The 17893-nt window shown below is 39.9% G+C and overlaps 1 protein-coding gene across 3 annotated transcripts in view; it reads left to right on the top strand.

The window, feature by feature from the left end:
* Positions 1-17893, top strand: part of arhgef10la (Rho guanine nucleotide exchange factor (GEF) 10-like a) — a 124828-nt gene that overhangs the window by 47044 nt on the left and 59891 nt on the right. For all 3 annotated transcript variants that reach the window (XR_013630250.1, XM_058054589.2, XM_078798403.1), the window contains 2 exons: positions 4334-4449; positions 5968-6095. Coding sequence is in view for 2 of the 3 variants with exons in the window: in XM_058054589.2 (XP_057910572.2) it covers positions 4334-4449; positions 5968-6095 (244 nt within the window). In the remaining variant the exon portion in view is untranslated. The remainder of the gene's footprint in view (positions 1-4333; positions 4450-5967; positions 6096-17893) is intronic.

The following is a 17893-nucleotide window of genomic DNA, read 5'->3' as shown; positions in this document are numbered from 1 at the left end:
AAAATACAAAAGGTCGAAAATGAGTCCCCTTGAACTAGTTCAAAACCGGTCCTCTGATTGTAATGAAATGTATCATATCCTTTTTTCACATGGAATTGAACCCTCGTCTCCTAGCTGTGAGGTCTGAGCGCTAACCACTCGTCCGCCGTGCAGCCCTAACTCTAACATAAGCAAAGTAAAAATTTGCAAAAGTGTAGTCTAGTTTAGCATGCTAATGTTATTGTGTGTTTCTCTACAAAATGTGTGGCACACTCTTAAGCTCCTAATATATGATTATAATATATAATAATAATAATAATATAATATGATTATACACAACACAGTATTTAGTACATGCATTACTTTGTATTACATCTCCCATTTTGTTGTCTGATGTGTTTCAGCAGGCTTTGAATGAGTATCAGACAAAAGGTTTTTATTCAGGTGTTCCATTCGACATTGTCTTCAAATCCACCGGCGACGGTCAGGCCGGAATTGCAGACTTAACGGAGAGAAAGCAGGTTTAGACCCTGTGGCTGTGCGGTGGTGAGCCGGCTGCCCGTAGACATCCATTTGCGAGCGTGAAAACCATATTCGTCCTCACAGGATTAAGCTGGATTACAACTCAGCACATTCACCTCTCTTGCTGTAGCCAACAGGGGGTCTCCGGAGGATTCGGTGAACTTGTGCAGAAGTCCAGGCAATCCTCTCGTATGGTGCAATGTTATCTTCTTCACACCTATTGATTTCCTCACACATGTCCGATGTCACGAGCTTCCTGTGTTATGGATCCCATAAAGCCCATTTATTTATATTTATATCTTTTATTTACATCGTTCATGTTAAATGAGAATTACAAGACTAGTCTGCCGTTTGTTTAAACCAGGAGTCTCAAACTCAATTTACTTGGGGGGCCACTGGAGCTAGGGTCTGGGCGAGACTGGGCCGCATCAGGTTTTCCCAAAAAAAAACCCCCAAAAAACACATTTATTAAAAACAGAAAAATGAATAAACTTCGCTTTGGTTTCGATTTTCTACAAGAAAAGCTCTGATAAAACATTCCACTGTTCTCAAATATCTTAACTTTTTTTTTTCAGCACAAAATAAGATGAAAAATAAATAAACAAATCAAGAATAAAGAAAATCAATCAATCAGTAATAAATAAATAAATATAATAATAATAATAAAACGGCAAATAATAAAAACTTAAGACAACTAATTTTTTTCAGATTAAAATGAACAAAGCATTATTATAGCCCTGTAGACATGACAAAACACAACTATAGTCACATTTATACTCTTTTTATTCACAACATATTGCGCAACTGCAGGGTCTTGAGACACATGCTAACTCGCAAACTAGAGAGCTAGCGACCTAAACGGTAGCCTTCAAGTTATTTCCTTTAAACTTAAATAGCCAAAAACGTACCACTTCCACACGCATAGAGAGGTTAACTATTAACTGTTATTTAACCTTTAACATGAACATTAATCAAACGTAATCATTTTTTCTGGGTACATGATAACTTAAATAGCCAAAAACGTACCACTTCCACACGCATAGGGAGGTTAACTATTAACAGTTATTTAACCTTTAACATGAACATTAATCAAACGTAATCATTTTTTTCTGGGTACATAACTTAAATAGCCAAAAACTTACCACTTCCACACGGATAGGGAGGTTAACTATTAATAGTTATTTAACCTTTAACATGAATATTAATCAAACGTAATAATTTTTTTCTGGGTTCATGATAACTTAAATAGCCAAAAACTTACCACTTCCACACGGATAGGGAGGATAGCTATTAACAGTTATTTAACCTTTAACATGAATATTAATCAAACGTAATAATTTTTTTCTGGGTTCATGATAACTTAAATAGCCAAAAACTTACCACTTCCACACGGATAGGGAGGATAACTATTAACAGTTATTTAACCTTTAACATGAATATTAATCAAACGTAATCATTTTTTTCTGGGTTCATGATAACTTAAATAGCCAAAAACTTACCACTTCCACACGGATAGGGAGGATAGCTATTAACAGTTATTTAACCTTTAACATGAATATTAATCAAACGTAATCATTTTTTTCTGGGTTCATGATACCATACAGCATCCATATCAAACTTGCGCGGGCCGCACTAATATTAAACTTTCATATCAAAGCGGGGGCCTCAAACTCGTTTCCTGCGGGCCCTCGGGCCGCGTGTTTGAGACCCCTGGTTTAAACATATCCTCCAATGCTTGAATTCCCTTTTCTCCACAAGGATAGAAGACAGGCCTCCCAAGGGGGGAGCGTGCGTCACTAAACCCACCTTCTGCTGTCTATGATCTTCTTCAACTTGATTATGTGGTAGTGGTAGCTCCGCGCAACACCTCGCCAGTCAAATCTACCTTCAGAATTTAATTAGGCACTGCGAGAAGTGCCTACGGCTGGAGAGATATGGTGCCGGGGGAGCTGGGACAGGTGCCGCCGGGGAAGGAGACGGTAACGCTCAGCTGCAAATCGATGCCGAGTTTTGCGTCTAATAAGACACCTGCATTCCTTATAGCCCAGCAAAGGGCATCATAGCCCTGAATAACAGTTTCTACATTGGAGCGCCGGAGCTCCACTAGTAATGATGACGATCGATCCATGCGTGTACCAGACCTTTTCTATTTGTAGCTCTGCGCTTTGGGATCAACACAAGCCCTCTTTTCTATACTTTGACTTGAAATGGCATACATTATTGTCTCTAAATCCCAGTGTTCATTAGCTGAAAGTCTGCATTAACACACTATACATCATACAGCAGTAATATTAGTATAAGACATGTTAGTATGCGTATTGCAGTAAATAGGGCAAATGGTAAAATGCAAAGGGTGGCAGTTTTGGCCTGCATCCAACTAAATATATTGACCTTTTTCGCTTCACTTTAGCTACAAGTACATTTAAATAATTTTAAATTCTAATTTCTTTTCACTTTTTGCCAGGGGCTAGATGCAGCCCACCACAATTTTTTTTGTGGCCCAGAAAAGCCTGGAAATAATTCCTGTTTAAAAAAATTGTTAATTTTGACCTGAAATTGGGGTGCTCATCACTTCAGTTATAAGCTGGCAGTCGGATGGCAAAGGTAGTGTGTTAATCTCCTCTTCTGATTTGCTATTTTGCCTTGTGACAGAGATTACCGTATTTTTTGGACTATAAGTCGCATTTTTTGAGGGTAATTTATTTTAACTACTTGACCATAAACCGTACTTTCTGGATTTTCTATGTATTTTTGTATTTTTTTTGTATGTATTTCATTTTAACGTATTTTTTATGCCAGAAATGCATAATTATGTAGAAAAAAACATACATAAGTCGCACTGGAGTATAAGTCACATTTTTTGTGGGTAATTTATTTTCCAAACTACTTGACCGTAAACTGTATTTTCTGGATTTTCTATGTATTTTTATTTTTTTTTGTATGTATTTTATTTTAATGTATTTTCTATGCCAGAAATGCATAATTATGTAGAAAAAAAACATACATAAGTCGCACTGGAGTATAAGTCGCATTTTTTGTGGGTAATTTATTTTCCAAACTACTTGACCGTAAACCGTATTTTCTGGATTTTCTATTTTTGTATTTTTTTGCATGTATTTTTTTGTATGTATTTTATTTTTATGTATTTTCTATGCCAGAAATGCATAATTATGTGGAAAAAAACGACTTGACCGTAAATCGTATTTTCTGGATTTTCTATCTATTTTTGTATTTTTTTCATGTATTTTATTTTAACGTATTTTCTATGCCAGAAATGCATAATTAGGTAGAAAAAAACATACATAATTGGCACTGGAGTATAAGTTGCATTTTTTGCGAGTAATTTATTTTCCAAACTACTTGACCAAAACAGACATTACGTCCTCTTGGAAGGCAAGTTCTAACAATAAAAGAATAGAGAACAGGCTGAATAGGTGTAAGATATGCTAACACAATGCTTATTCAGCTACACAAAAAATAAACATGAACAGAAAAGGTGTCCAGTCTTTATGTAACATAAACATTTTTTTCATTTATAAGTCGCTCTGGAGTATAAGTCACAGGAACAGCCAACCTATGAAAAAAAGGGTTACTTATAGTCCGGAAAATACAGTAAGCAACACACAGACATGCAACTTTATTATTCTGGTTAGGAATAAATGAAATCAGTGGTAAGATGTCTATATTTATAAGAAAAGTTATGCATTTGTTTGTGGCAGCTGTTTATGTAGAAAAAATAATTGTTTGATGAAGTCTGAATAAACGAGCTGGGTATTTTCTCTATCCTGATTATACTGTTATACTGATTCTATTCCTCTTCAATGTGTTTTAGGTAAATCCATTCTGGGTCCTCCGCGGCTCTACCAAGAACTGCAGGAACTACAGCATGACCTTTGTGTGGTGGAGGATGTGACGCTGCTGGTGGGAACACTGCAGGGAACATACCAGGTATATCTCTATCTCCTCATTGTGACCCCAAAAGAACAGATTGTCATTCAAGCTCATCTAGCGTCCTATATTTTTATTATATGGAATTGTTATAGTATACTATTTGTTTTCCCAAATTTTCCACCCTTGTAAGTGCATCTCAGTGTGACAAAAGTGGCTGTGAGATGGTCCCCTACTGATATGAGATTCAAGTGTCATATTTGCTATGCTGCAAAAAAATAAAAAAAAAATACTTGCCGCTTCCTGCGGTGTTCAAATCAGGACACTTCCCAGTAGTCTTCCACTGCTAACACAATATTATCCACAACATAACAAAGGTGGAAGAGGGGACCGAGAGCATGGTAGGTGGGGGGGTATACTCCACAATCACAGAAGAGCCTCTTAGGCTAATGGTGGCACCTTTGGCTTCCTGCACGAATACAGCGCCATGTCCCCAGGATACTATCGGTCTGCCACTCAGTGTAGTGTTACAGTCTAATAGAGAAAATAAATGTGCACAGCTCATTTGCTTCTCCAAATGGATTTGTTTGACTGCAGGGACGGGTTGGTTTTACTGCAAGAAGTGTCTTGATGTCTTGAAGTTGTTTTTCATAGGTGCACTTATACATTGACCGTAACCAGAGGCACATCGAAGATATCTATACATCTGGAAATCAACATAGCAGCAGTTCTATCAGTTATATGTTATGATATTTCTATGATATTTCCCTTTAAATGTCATTTTCTGTGCACGGCGGGCGAGTGGTTAGCACGCAGACCTCACAGCTAGAAGACCAGGGTTCAATTCCACCCTCGGCCATCTCTGTGTGGAGTTTGCATGTTCTCCCTGTGCATGTGTGGGTTTTCTCCGGGTACTCCGGTTTCCTCCCACATTCCAAAAACATGCTAGGTGACTCCAATTGGTGACTCCAAATTATCCATAGGTATGAATGTGAGTGTGAATGGTTGTTTGTCTATATGTGCCCTGTGATTGGCTGGCCACCAGTCCAGGGTGTAGAAGACACCTGGGATAGGCTCCAGCACTCCCCGCGACCCTCGTGAGGATAAGCGGTAGAAAATGAATTAATATAATATTGTGTAGGTTGCACAGCAGTCGAGTGGTTAGCACGCAGACCTCACAGCTAGAAGACCAGGGTTCAATTCCACCCTCGGTCATCTCTGTGTGGAGTTTGCATGTTCTCCCCGTGCATGCGTGGGTTTTCTCCCGGTACTCCGGTTTCCTCCCACATTCCAAAAACATGCTAGGTTAATTAGCGACTCCAAATTGTCCATAGGTATGAATGTGAGTGTGAATGGTTGTTTGTCTATATGTGCCTTGTGATTGGCTGGCCACCAGTCCAGGGTGTACCCCGCCTCTCGCCCGAAGACAGCTGGGATAGGCTCCAGCACCCCCTGCGACCCTCGTTAGGAAAAAGCGGTAGAAAATGAATGAATGTAATTTTCTGGGAATTCCAATGAAACAAAAAATGTTTTCAGCAACGTCATTTTAAACTTGTTTACTTCCTTTTCCTATCAAAGAACCTGAACACCACGGTGGCCCAGGACTGGTGTTTGGCTCTGCAGAGGCTTATTCGTATCAAAGAGGAACAGATCCAGAGTGCCAACAAGTGCCGCTTACGCCTGCAGGTGCCCGGCAGGCCAGACAAGTACGTATAATAATGTACTTTAATGCACCATAGCTGGTTTAATTGAACATTCCCTAGGAATACCTGACATGTGTGCAGCATGTCAATTTCAGTTGCGTCGCGGTACACACTGTAATAAGGGGAATTGAGCAAAATGAAGTTAATTTTGTGTTTCTCCTACTAGTATGCTGCTGAATTTACGCGTAAACGCATCAAAAATAGATCTTTTACATCAGACTCGTGTGTGCCGGCTGGTGTGAATTGCTACACTGATTAAAATAGAAGCCGTTTTTTTTGCAGGAATACTAGCTATTGGATTTTAGAGGCTCATTCATTCATTTTGTACCGCTTTTCCTCACGAGGGTCGCGGGGGGTGCTGGAGCCTATCCCAGCTGTCTTCGGGCGATTCATTCATTCATTTTCTACCGCTTATCATATCAGATCAGATCATAGAAAATCCATCTATCACTTTCTCAATGAGGTTTTGAAACACTATTAGAGCTCTCTAGACTTGAAATAGCAACCCTACAGCCACCTTTATATATTATTCATTCATTCATTTTCTACTGCTTATCATATCAGATCATAGGAAATTCATCTATCACCTTCTCAATGAGGTTTTTAAACACTATTAGAGCTCTCTAGATTTTAAGTAGCAACCCTACAGCCACCTTTATATATTATTCATTCATTCATTTTCTACCACTTTTCCTCACGAGGGTTGTGGGGGGTGCTGGAGCCTATCCCAGCTGTCTTTGGGCAAGAGGCGGTGTACACCCTGGACTGGTCGCCAGCCAATCACAGGGCACATATAGACAAACAACCATTCACACTCACATTCATACCTATGGACAATTTGGAGTCGCCAATTAACCTAGCATGTTTTTGGAATGTGGGAGGAAACCGGAGTACCCAGGGAAAACCCATGCAAAGTCCACACAGAGATGGCCGAGAGTGGAATTGAACGCTGGTCTCCTAGCTGTGAGGTCTGCGTGCTAACCACTCGTCCACCGTGCCGCCCCCTTTTAGAGGCTGAATGGTTAAAAACAAGTTTTGCCAAAACACATGTCTGACAAATTTGTACAGATGGATGCTTCCTCCAAATGATGCAGGTTGCTTATATAAGCCACTTATGAATTTTCAAAAAATTAAACCTACTGGGTTTGAGTGAGGCTTGCTTAGAGAAAAATAAAAACACAACAAAAGGCTTCTTTTGGACCTGGTGCAGAAAGAAGAAAACCAAGTAATGGTGGATTATAATGGATCTATTTGCCGGCCTCTGGTGACGACAGAGCAAAAAAAAAAAAAAGGCAAGAGAAGGACAAAAAGAGACTGATTGTGATGGAGGAGCCGAGGCCCTGTTGAGAGCGACCGGAAGAAAAAGAACGACAGCGATGATTGTCCTCCGCTATGAAACGCTTGGCATTGTGCCGGCGGGGCAGCGGTCCTCGGAGCGCTCCAACGGCGTGGGTGCCAGGGAGGGTCCAACGGTGTCAAGCCAAGCTGAAGTGACAGCTTGAGCAGCGGCGCCGTACGTATCTGTTTCTCCCACATGTCCCGGCTTCATTGTCGGCTGTCACAACCAACCTGCGGGGCCAATCTGCTTACTCATGTGTCTGATGGTGCCAGATGTTCTGCTCATCTGAGAGCCCTTGGATTCCCTCGAAAGGGGGGAAATCTTATTTGTTGACGCCCTTTGACACGTTCGGTAGCGACTAACCTGGTGAAGCTTGTCTGGATCGATGAGAATACAGGTGTGTCCTCTCTCGACTGTAGCAGGAAGTGAGAAACACCTTGTAAACAATAGCCCCACTTTGTGTACGTTTGCCTTTTCCTGTTAGTTTGAGAACAATATGTCCATAGGTGTGAGTGTGAATGGTTGTTTGTTTTTTAGTATGTCCTGTGACTGACTGGCAACCAGGGTGAAACAACCCATTCTGCATTGTATGTAATGGTAATGGTCATGGTTTTATATCATTTGAACATGCATCAGATTACAATTGAATGCATCACATAATCAGTTCACAGTTCCACATGTCCAAAAGGAGTAGGAAGAAGCAAAGCTTATTAAATCCTACCCCTCCATCTGGTACTTTTACAATCAGTAACTGTTACATTTGTTCACTTCTTGCATTTCTAAGATAATTTAATTTAATTTAATTTAATTTAATTTAATTTAATTTAATTTAATTTAATTTAATTTAATTTAATTTAATTTAATTTAATTTAATTTTTTTTGACAGTTTTAGCTAATTGGTTATTTTTAGCCTTATGCATTATTTTAGCTGTTTGAAGATGAACTATATCAGCAAGTTGAAGTATTTGTGATTTTAGAAATAAGGAGTTAGTATGTTCTCTGTAGGCGGCATTATGAATTATCCTTACTGGCCTTTTTTGCAGTACATTTAGCGAGTGAAGATTGCTTTTATAGTTATTAGCCCATATTTCCACACAATAAGTAAGTATTGGTAGAACCAGAGATTTCAGTGATTTCTTTTGAGAACAAATTTTGCTTTGTTCAATATTGAAATATTTCTGGCAACCTTATGTTATATATATATTTGTAATATGAGGTTTCCAGCTCATATTTTCATCTATTGTGATCCCCAGAAATGTATTTTCCGTCACCCTTTCAATGTCTACACCGTCTATTTGTATTTGCTGGTTCTTGTCCTTTCTGCTGTTACTTAATAGCATGATTTTAGTTTTACTTAAGTTCAAGGACAATCTATTATCATCAAACCATTTTTTTAGTGTGATCATTTCTTCTCTGACCTTTCTAATGATTTCGTCTGTACTCCCTCCAGAACAAAAAGCATATTGGCAGATTATAGGCTGGTATCATGAAGTGGTCTCTTTCTTCACACAAATAAGCTCACTGTAGTTCATCTAAGTAAATCTGTACAAGGCAGACGCTCGACAAATGCAAACATGCATCTCAAACAAAGAGGCTCTGCAAGGGACTGGCGCAGGTCCGCAGCGGGGACCCCCCCCCCCCCCGTTCCTGTACAGAGTCGGTCCCTTCCTGTCTCGCCGCGAGCGATGCCCTATAGTCAGGCGGCACATCACAAGCTGCACACTGCAAACAAGAGTGAATACGTGGGGAGAATCCTCACAGCTTCAGTACATGTGACAACAGTTCATTAATATCCTCTTGTAGCAGTACTGCAGTAGCGTACTGATATGCACTTCAAATTTCATACTTGAACCCGATACTTGACTCCCGCTGCTGCTCTATCTTACTTTTTCTAATGGCAGCCCATTTGGACTTCATCAAGGCAGAGAGGGCCTCCCCCCCCCCATCCCAAACAACAGCAGTCTCTCCTGGAGGCTCTGGAGGGTTCTTGAGATCATGTCTTTGTGACCGTGTGCCGGGAGGACTTTTCGCTGTTACTCCCATGTGAGCGGAGAGACGCCGATGAATAAATGGACTCCCGCTTGAGAGCTTTGCTCTCCAAATTACAACCACAGTCAAATGACATCGAATCAATTAAAGGCGCGGTGTTGTTTTCATGCCGGTAACTTCACAGCAAAAGTGTTTTTCTGTTCTTTATTCTTACACTTGAATGTGCCTAGCGATGCAACCATTATTAGAATCATTCCAGTAACCCGATTAATCGACAGCAATAGCTGCAGACCTGTATGCGACTACTGCTGGACTGGCCTCAGTCTTGAGTATCGTCTTAGGAACGCTTTTGGAAGGTCCTGTTATGGTAATGGTAATGGTTTTATTTCACTTTAACATGCATCGGATTACAATTGAATGCATCACATAATCAGTTCACAGTTCCACATGTCCAAAAGGAGTAGGAAGAAGCAAAGCTTATTAAATCCTACCCCTCCATCTGGTACTTTTACAATCAGTAACTGTTACATTTGTTCACTTCTTGCATTTTTAATTTAATTTAATTTAATTTAATTTAATTTAATTTAATTTAATTTAATTTAATTTAATTTAATTTAATTTAATTTAATTTAATTTAATTTAATTTAATTCGAAGTACGTGGTGATATACTTGTTCACTTCCTGCTTTCCATAATACAGTTTAAGGTTTTTTTTTTTTAAATAATGTATCTTGTACTGAAGTACAAGGTGATATGACCATCCAATGACATAATGGGTACCATGGTAACTGTCAATATAGTGATATATATAGCACATCATGACTGGTCTATATGTGCCCTGTGATTGGCTGGCGACCAGTCCGGGGTGTACCCCGCCTCTCGCCCGAAGGCAGCTGGGTTAGGCTCCAGCACCCTCCCGCGACCCTTGTGAGGAAAAAGCGGGTGAATGAAAATTAAAATGAATGAATGAATGAATGAATTAGGGAGGAGAGGGGGTGGCACGGCGGCCTAGTGGTTAGCGCGCAGACCTCACAGCTAGGAGACCAGGGTTCAATCCCACTCTCGGCCATCTCTGTGTGGAGTTTGCATGTTCTCCCCGTGCATGCGTGGGTTTTTTCCGGGTACTCCGGTTTCCTCCCACATTCCAAAAACATGCTAGGTTAATTAGCGACTCCAAATTGTCCATAGGTATGAATGTGAGTGTGAATGGTTGTTTGTCTATATGTGCCCTGTGATTGGCTGGCCACCAGTCCAGGGTGTAGAAGACAGCTGGGATAGGCTCCAACACTCCCCGCGACCCTCGTGAGGATAAGCGGTAGAAAATGAATGAATGAATGAATCATGAGTGGTTCAAGACTTTTCTTGTTATTGTCTCCAAGTGGAGAAAACATAACCAAAATGGTGGATGTGATTATGGTTTGTCAGAGCAACAACCCTTTGGATGATTAATATTTGATCAGAGATGCTTTCCAAAGCTGTTTCAGCTCAAGGTTGAAATTTGGTTCCTCCTTTATGGCCAGTATGCATTTAAATTAACGTGAATTAATGATAAACAATACAGTAGACATGAATTCTTTACAACAACATCTCACAACCTGTGCTTGCTTTATAACGAACATAATAGCTAACAACATTTCACTCTGACAATGGGCGATCCATGCAATAAAAAAATGACCAGGTTTGGGATTAGTTTTGGCAGGTTCAATGAGATTTGGTCAAAGATCAAATCAGCCAGTGTTTTATTATTTAAGTATACCAAAATAAAATAAATTCATTCATTCTTGCATTAACTTTTCATAATGTGAGTAGAAAGGCAGAAAATAATGCAGCACTCGTGCCACCAGGTCAACGGCTCCAGGCTACATTCAGTCTAAACGCTGCAAGAACTTTGTGCCGTTGCTTTGCACACGCTTTAATTCTGTGCTTTAGCAGAGGCTCCTGTTCCTAAAAAAAAAAAAAAAAAAAAAAAGGTGCAGCATTTTGGCAGCCCGATATTAAGCTTTGATGAATGGCATGAAAGGGCGAAGCAGACAGAACACATACTCATTATCTTGGACTCGTGTGGTAAAGCACCTTTTTTTATGGTGACTGACTCAACTGAAGTGCATTCTAACCTGTCAGAACATCGTGCCAGCGTGTGTTCTGTTTGATTGCATTTTTTTTTTTAGTGCAGACATGACCCACGTCATTCACAGCTGCTGTACGCCGTGTTCTCTGTACTGTAACCCAATGCCAAGCTCAGTTTTTATCTGTTCGGTAACACTGGCCACGTTTACATGGACCCAAATATTCCAATTCAATTTGGTTTATTTGCTCAAACGGAAAGAATGTAACCTTTGTGTACACCTCATTCCCAAAGAAAAGTGCCAATCCGAATGAATATATAATCGGATTCACGATTGAGGTATCTTGTACTCGCTCAAACGGAAAGTTGTCAGGGTGCATTCTTCTTCCTCTTGTTTTTCTTCTTCTGTTGTTTATTGGTGGTTGTTAAGCAGCTTTTGTGTGCATTAGCGCCATCTGTGGAACAGAATCTAAACCCTTCTATACGCCATTCACAAGTCCAGTTTTATTAAAAAAGAAAATACATATCTCTATAAAACATGTCCCGAGTTTAATTATAAAATATTAGCAAGATTGAATTTGATCTTTTCCTGTTTAAATTTATCCCGGGTGCATTCTTTCAGCGCATGCTGAGATATGACGTAACACGCAGTTTGAGACGTTCTTCAGTTTTGTTTTTGTTTTTGATTCAAACTAAATTTTAAGACTGGACGAACGAAAAACTGGCAATTCGGAGTTATTCCAACAAGTGAAAAAAAAAACTCGAAGAAGTCGGTATCACGTGATGTTGATGTTTACGTTTTACTGCGAATGCCCCATTGACTATTCTGGTTGATTATGACGAGATTGGAATATTCCTTTCCATGTATACCATTGCTTTCGGAAAAGTCATTCGGAAAGATTCCATTCATGTAAACGTGGCTATTGGTCGACTTTCAGACATTAGTTGTTCAAGTCCAAACGGTCCCATCGTAAAAGCTTCACTGATAATAGAAGCAATCTTTCAAATATCATTTAACTGTATAAAATTAAGTCAACCACTAATATTACAATACACAAGCTAACATAGTAGTAGTGTTAACTTCATCCTCACATTATTCATTCATTCATTCATTTTCTACCGCTTATCCTCATGAGGGTTGCGGGGGTGCTGGAGCCTATCCCAGCTGTGTTCGGTCGCCAGCCAATCACAGGGCACACATAGACAAACAACCATTCACACTCACATTCATACCTATGGACAATTTGGAGTCGCTAATTAACCTAGCATGTTTTTGGAATGTGGGAGGAAAACCGGAGTAGTGGGAAGTAAAACCCACCATAATAAAAATCATCTCCAAGTCACTTCCACGACACCGAATGACAGACAAAAATACCCGACACCCCCAAAAGCCCATAGTCTCCTAAATTGACAGTTTCCACTTTCATTACGGCTTTTTTTGTGACCACGAGTGGATGAGGTGACGATCATTGGGCAGCTTTTCTTTCTCTGGAGAAAGGAGGTGGACTGAAGGGGCATGTCAGTGCTGCCACTCGCTCGTGGATCCGCCCTCCGCATCTCGATGTCCTTGTGCATCTGTGTCACTCGTGTGCCTTTCTGCTATAAATCAGCCGAGCTGGAATCTTCGTCCTCCTCTCCTTTACCTCTTCTCTTCTCTCCTCCATTTTCCAAACTGCTTGAGTGGCGTTCTCCACACGCTGAGGTTGTCGTCATCCAATCAGAGACCGTATTTGATACACGTGTGTGCACTTCAGGTGTTGCAAAAGGAATTCAACCGAGTGAGTGCTTATTTTCCCTTCACATCCCGCTCCATCCTCCATCTTGGCCAAATTGCCGTGGCTATATTTAAGCTTTAAATGGGACCGAATTACACCCCTCAGCTGAAATCTCCACTTATGCATCACATCGTCTTCTCAGAATTTTGGATCTTTATTACAAGACAGCATTTAAAGCAAACACAACACAGGCAACCCAGGCTGAGAATGATCTAGAAAAATTATTTCACTGTTTCCAAGAGGGTCCAAAAAAACAACATGAGCAAGCAAGTAATGTGCTAATTAGCAAAAAGCTGCTAAAATAAAACCCCAATATATCATCCTATGTACATTTACTGTCAAACTATGTATTGCTAACAGAATCATCGAATGTGAGCTGCAATGTAAAACACTCCTTACTTGTTTATAATCTCCCCTAAAGCAGCAGTGCTGTGTTAAAAATGGGTGACAGAAACCTGAAAAAAATTAAATCAGGCAACACATCCATAGGTCAGGAGGGGTCACCGCACACTTTGACTGCGAAAATGATCAAAGTCTTGTGCTGTGGCCTTCACGGTCACGACTACTCAACCCCACTAAATGCTGCTGTCTCACAGAGCTCACGAGGAACAGCGTTGTTCATCCCTCAAGAGACTTATGGAAGATATGCTACTGTATAGTATATCTCTATGACGCTTTTCCGCTTTTCGATTTCTTAGGCCAAGCGAGTAACTGAATGTTGAAATAATCCAACCTGGAGGTCAGAAAAGTTGTTTTTTGCATCTGGTAGTGGCAGGAATTTGTTTTTTTTTTCCACTCCACTTTATTTATATAGCACATTTCAGTTTCCAAAGTGCTGCACAGACTAGTAAAATAAAAAAAAATCAAATAAAATACAATAAATAAAAGGTACAAATTGAATTTAATGCAAAACTAAAAGATCATTTAAGAAATAAAATAGTAAAATAGATATTAAAATATTAAAAACAAGAAGCAAAGCAATTAAAGTATAAAAAATAAAACCAATTAAAATAAAAAGAAAAAACTAAAAAACACAGGACCATACGACTCACTCCGAGAATAAAAGTGGGTTTTAAGACGAGACTTAAAGCTTTTATATTTGTTTCACAAATGGAACAATGCTGTTTTTGACACTTGTCATATACACTACCGCTCAAAAGTTTGGGATCACTTGGAAATTTTCTTGTTTTCCAAAGAAAAACAATTTTTTTTTCCATTTCGCAAACATTTATATCAATTTCACAAACAATGAAAATGAATGAGATGATTTTCAAAGAAGGATGTACATTTTTGCATAGAGGCCTACTATCAACAACTGTCAGTCCTCTGCATCAATCTCCTGGTATGGCTGCTAATCCAAGTTCATCATTTTATAAGGCTAATAGATGATTAGAAAAGCCATCTAAAAATCTAAACTAAAACTAAAATCTCTTACCATGCTGTTAACTACTCCCTTCAGAGAGCAGCACAAACCAGGTCTAACAAGGACACAAAAACGCTGCACAACTGTGCAAGAAGACAAATATCTGAGAGTGTGTAGTTTAAGACAAAGACGCCTCACAGGTCGTCACCTGGCAGCTGCACTAAATAGTAGCTGTCAATCATCAGTGTCAGTATCAACAGTGAAGCAGGACTTCAGGATGCTGGACTTCATAGCAAGAAAAAGCCATATCAAGATTAGCCAAAAACATTTCCAAGTGATCCCAAACTTTTGAGCGGTAGTGTATGCGGTCCTGATGGAAGATGACACCAAGGTTTCAGACTGTACTATGAGGGGGTGAGTCCAAGACCGTCTCGGGCGGTCGTATCAATTGCAATCTTGTCTCTGAAGTTGAGGAGGAAATTATAGAGGCGAGTTCAGAGGAGTTGCTGGAGTAAAACCAGTTTAATTGCGTGTCAGTCATTGCCATTTCCTGTATAGTCCCCCGTATTGGAGGGATGTACGGCGTCGGTTGATGCAGTGAGGTGCTTTATTTGGTGTCTCCATGTATTCATGGACTTCGCTTAATACAACCATTTAAAAACAACACATTTTCTGCTCCCGTGAATAAAGAAATTAAACTGCTCCCAATAGGACTAATGTTGTGCAATATTATTGTCGTTGCTGCTGCTTTTACTTTAAACTTTGAACGCACCGATCCAAGGTTTATTGTAATGAGTGAAACTTTGTGGAAGTTTATATCTGAGCTTTTTTATAATTATAATTCCAGTGTACGAGATACAAAAACACAAGATGCAATATTAAATAATTATAACCTCACATACAAATAACATTCACTTGAAAATGTACAACGATGCACAGTACCTGCCCTCATAAGTCTGCTACTCCTTTCATGAATGATAATGGAGGCTGTGTTAATACGTTTTTAAAAAACACAGTGAAGCTGTGAAATTGTGTGGGACGACTTTAATGATCAATGTTGCAAATGAATCTCAGGTGCTTGGATAGATAAAAATTTCAATGCACGACCTTGTTTGCGCAACACGGCAGGTTGACTTTTCATTTTGTGGTTGGATTTCAATGGGAACCATGCAGGCCGTGCTCTTATAAAATGTATTTCTGCCACTTTGTGGCCATTCACCTATTATGCTAATTTTTTGACCCTTTGTTTTGAGTTGTGGTGTTCTATAGAGCAGTTGCACACAATAACCTGCACAGAAAAATCTGCACCTATTCCAGTTGTATTTTCTTATATTTGGGCTTCTCACCAAAATGGTCTGTTTTAATTTATTCAAGCCACTCTGCTGTGATTGGTCACATGCCCAAAGTGCAACCCACTTTCTAATATAGTGGGTATTCATTCATTCATTCATTCATTCATTTTCTCTCTCACAAGGGGTTTCTGGAGAGGCGGGTACACCCTGGACTGGTGGCCAGCCAATCACAGGGCACATATAGACAAACAACCATTCACACTCACATTCATACCTATGGACAATTTGGAGTTGCTAATTAACCTAGCATGTTTTTGGAATGTGGGAGGAAACCGGAGTACCCGGAGAAAACCCACACATGCACGGGGGAGAACATGCAAACTCCACACAGAGATGGCCGGGGGGCGGGGATTGAACTCAGGTCTCCTAGCTGTGAGGTCTGCACGCAAACCACTCGTACACCGTGCAGCCCTATAGTGGGTGTAGGAGTTGATAATAAATGAATGAAGTATTTGGAGAGCTAATTGAAAAGGTGTTTAGGAGCTACTGGCAGCTCAAGAGCCACTTGTTGGAGACCCCTGACATACCATGTATAAACTGAAACTACTTCAAACTAACCCTAACCCTAATATTTATAAGTCAGAAAAGTGGAAAAACTGCACCAAAACGCACTCTCTTCAGTTGTAGAGTTGCATCATCACCTTTTTGTGCCCGTCACACAAATAAGCTTCGGGACCGAGGAGTATGGTTGAAAAAAAAATCATAAAAAAATCATATAAATATGTTTTTGTTACTGAATGAGTTCATAAGATTTCCAATGTGACTAATGGTCATTTTCACATCATAAGGAGGCAAATGGGTTGTTGTGTAAGGAAACAACCCTTATGTCTTGCCACCTTAGACAAAATGCATGTCGTAGAGCCTCCAGTAAAATCTATTTACATGACGTCCCTGTGAATTTAAGGCAGAGCATATTTTGACTCCATAAAATGTGAACTGATGGCTTTGCCATGGAAATGTATGTATCCATCAGCGGTGCGTGTGAGGCACATCTGTCTCTTGAGAACTTTTGTGAGATGAGTCTGTGTTGTTTTTTTTTTTTTTTTTCGAGCAACCATCACTCTTCAAATTTGAATTTCACACCCTCGGCCCCCTGAAGGTGTCAATTCTCTGGAATATTTGCAGCTCTTGTCGAAAATCGACTAAGCGTATTCCGACGCCAACCCGAGCGAGCGTGTCTTCGCGTTCCTGCAGCAACAATACACTGCTGTGTTTTTTGTTCCGTATTCTTGCCAGGAATCTCACAAAGATTCAAATGCCACATTCCAGAAATGCTAATTTAAATAGCAACACTCGGGGAAACAGCATAAGTTATGTCCATTGGGAATTAGACTTTACAATTACTCATATTAGTGCCTATATTTTTACTTACTGTATATGATTATCATCTTTGTTGCTACATTATGGCTGCCACACTTGTAACGTTTGCAACAATAACACACTCACAGTAAAGAATGTAGAAATTAATTCAATATAAAAATTGAACTAGCCGCTGGTTCGTATGATTGGATCTACTGTGGATAAACGATGCTTGTGTTTGTGTCACATGATCCATCCAGTCAGTCAGTTCTGATAAAAATGCTGCTGCATTAGCATCAATGCTAATCTTTTATGCTTTTTACTTTTGCTTTCACTTCTGATGCATGACAGTCCTTTCTTTATTGCAGTTGATCGGGCTGCACAGCGGTCTAGTGGTTAGCGCGCAGACCTCACAGCTCGGAGACCCAAGTTCAATTCCACTTTCGGCCATCTCTGTGTGGAATTTGCATGTTCTCCCCGTGCATGCGTGGGTTTTCCGGTTTCCTCCCACATTCCAAAAACATGCTAGGTTAATTTGTCCATAGGTATGAATGTGAGTGTGAATGGTTGTTTGTCTATATGTGCCCTGTGATTGGCTGGCCACCAGTCCAGGGTGTACC

Source organism: Doryrhamphus excisus, linkage group LG18, assembly GCF_037039965.1.
Source record: "Doryrhamphus excisus strain RoL-2023G ecotype Guam linkage group LG18, RoL_Dexc_Guam_v1.1, whole genome shotgun sequence".
NCBI lineage: Eukaryota > Metazoa > Chordata > Actinopteri > Syngnathiformes > Syngnathidae > Doryrhamphus > Doryrhamphus excisus.
Note: the sequence above shows the minus strand (reverse complement) of the source record. Positions and strands in the feature narration are given on the sequence as shown.